The sequence below is a fragment of the Ananas comosus genome, linkage group 7 (assembly GCF_001540865.1).
Source record: "Ananas comosus cultivar F153 linkage group 7, ASM154086v1, whole genome shotgun sequence".
NCBI classification, from domain to species: domain Eukaryota; kingdom Viridiplantae; phylum Streptophyta; class Magnoliopsida; order Poales; family Bromeliaceae; genus Ananas; species Ananas comosus.
Window position 1 is genome coordinate 8,244,254 of NC_033627.1, and position 1,276 is coordinate 8,245,529.

At 40.7% G+C, this 1,276-nt stretch overlaps 1 protein-coding gene across 1 annotated transcript; it reads left to right on the top strand.

Annotated features, from left to right (window-relative positions):
• LOC109713231 (uncharacterized mitochondrial protein AtMg00810-like) lies at nucleotides 265-939 on the top strand. Its single transcript, XM_020237228.1, has one exon. It carries the CDS (start codon nucleotides 265-267, stop codon nucleotides 937-939), a length of 675 nt encoding a protein of 224 aa, XP_020092817.1.

Consider the following 1,276-nt stretch of genomic DNA (forward strand, 5'->3'; position numbering starts at 1 on the left):
CCAAGCCTTCCACTATTCGAGTTGTGCTAACTACTGTCGTTCATTTTGGGTGGTCCATATGTCAGCTAGGTGTTCATAATGCCTTTTTGCATGGTATTTTACGAGAAGAAGTATATATGCAACAACCCCCCGGTTTTATTGATCCTCTTGCTCCAACTCATGTTTGTAAGCTCCATAAATCGATTTAAGGACTAAAACAAGCACCTTGTGCTTGGTTCGAGTGTTTCACAACATATCTACTTGCTTTGGGATTTCATGGTGCCGATGTCAACACTTCTCTTTTCATCCATACTTCTCATAATGAAATTCTTATTCTTTTTATATGTGGATGATATCATTATTACCGGCAGTAATTCAACTTCTATTCACAATCTTATTCGTGAACTTGGCACCCAATTTGCAATGAAAGATCTTGGTCCTCTCTATTACTTTCTTGGTATCGAGGTACACCGTGATTCAAATGGCATCTTTTTATCTCAATCCAAATACTCCATTGATCTTCTTACAAGAGCATATATCGATAGTGCGAAAGCATGCACTTCACCAGTTTCTTCTCATAAGAGGCTCTCCCTCATTGTAGGCGATTCTCTTGATGATGCAACCTTCTATCGGAGTATTGTCGGGGGACTTCAATATTTATCCATGACGCGACCAGATTTAGCCTTCTCTGTTAATCAGGCTTGTCAATTTATGCATGCACCAACTTCTGAACATTTAATTGCTGTCAAAAGAATCCTTCGATTTCTCAAAGGAACAGTGGACCATGGACTTTATATTGGAATAGGCGATCTTAATTTGCGCGCCTATTGCGATGCCGATTGGGCAGGAGATCCCGATGATCGCCGCTCTACTAGTGGATTTGGTGTTTTTCTTGGTCCGTGTTTAGAATCTTTGTCACACCCCGAGACCCGCGTATTTTGTCGAATTCGAGCCCACTAACAGACCGCCGAACGGACAGAATTTTTCCTGTACGTCCTAGGCGTTGCAATCAATACAATTTGCGAGGTTCCAACCAGAAACATATTTCAAGCAAGGATTGCATAAGGAAGTATCAAAAACATAAAACAACTAAGCTATAACAAGCATTCACATCACATGCTTTTTACATATTACATTTTCGTTTTCTTTTCTTCCAAATACAATCAATATTATTACAACATTGTATTCTTCTTTTCTACAACCCCTAGTGTCACGCCCTGGACTTCAGCAGAAGCTCACCAGTCGCGTGCACAGATCCGCCGTGTACATCACAACCACAAGTATACACCAGACGTCT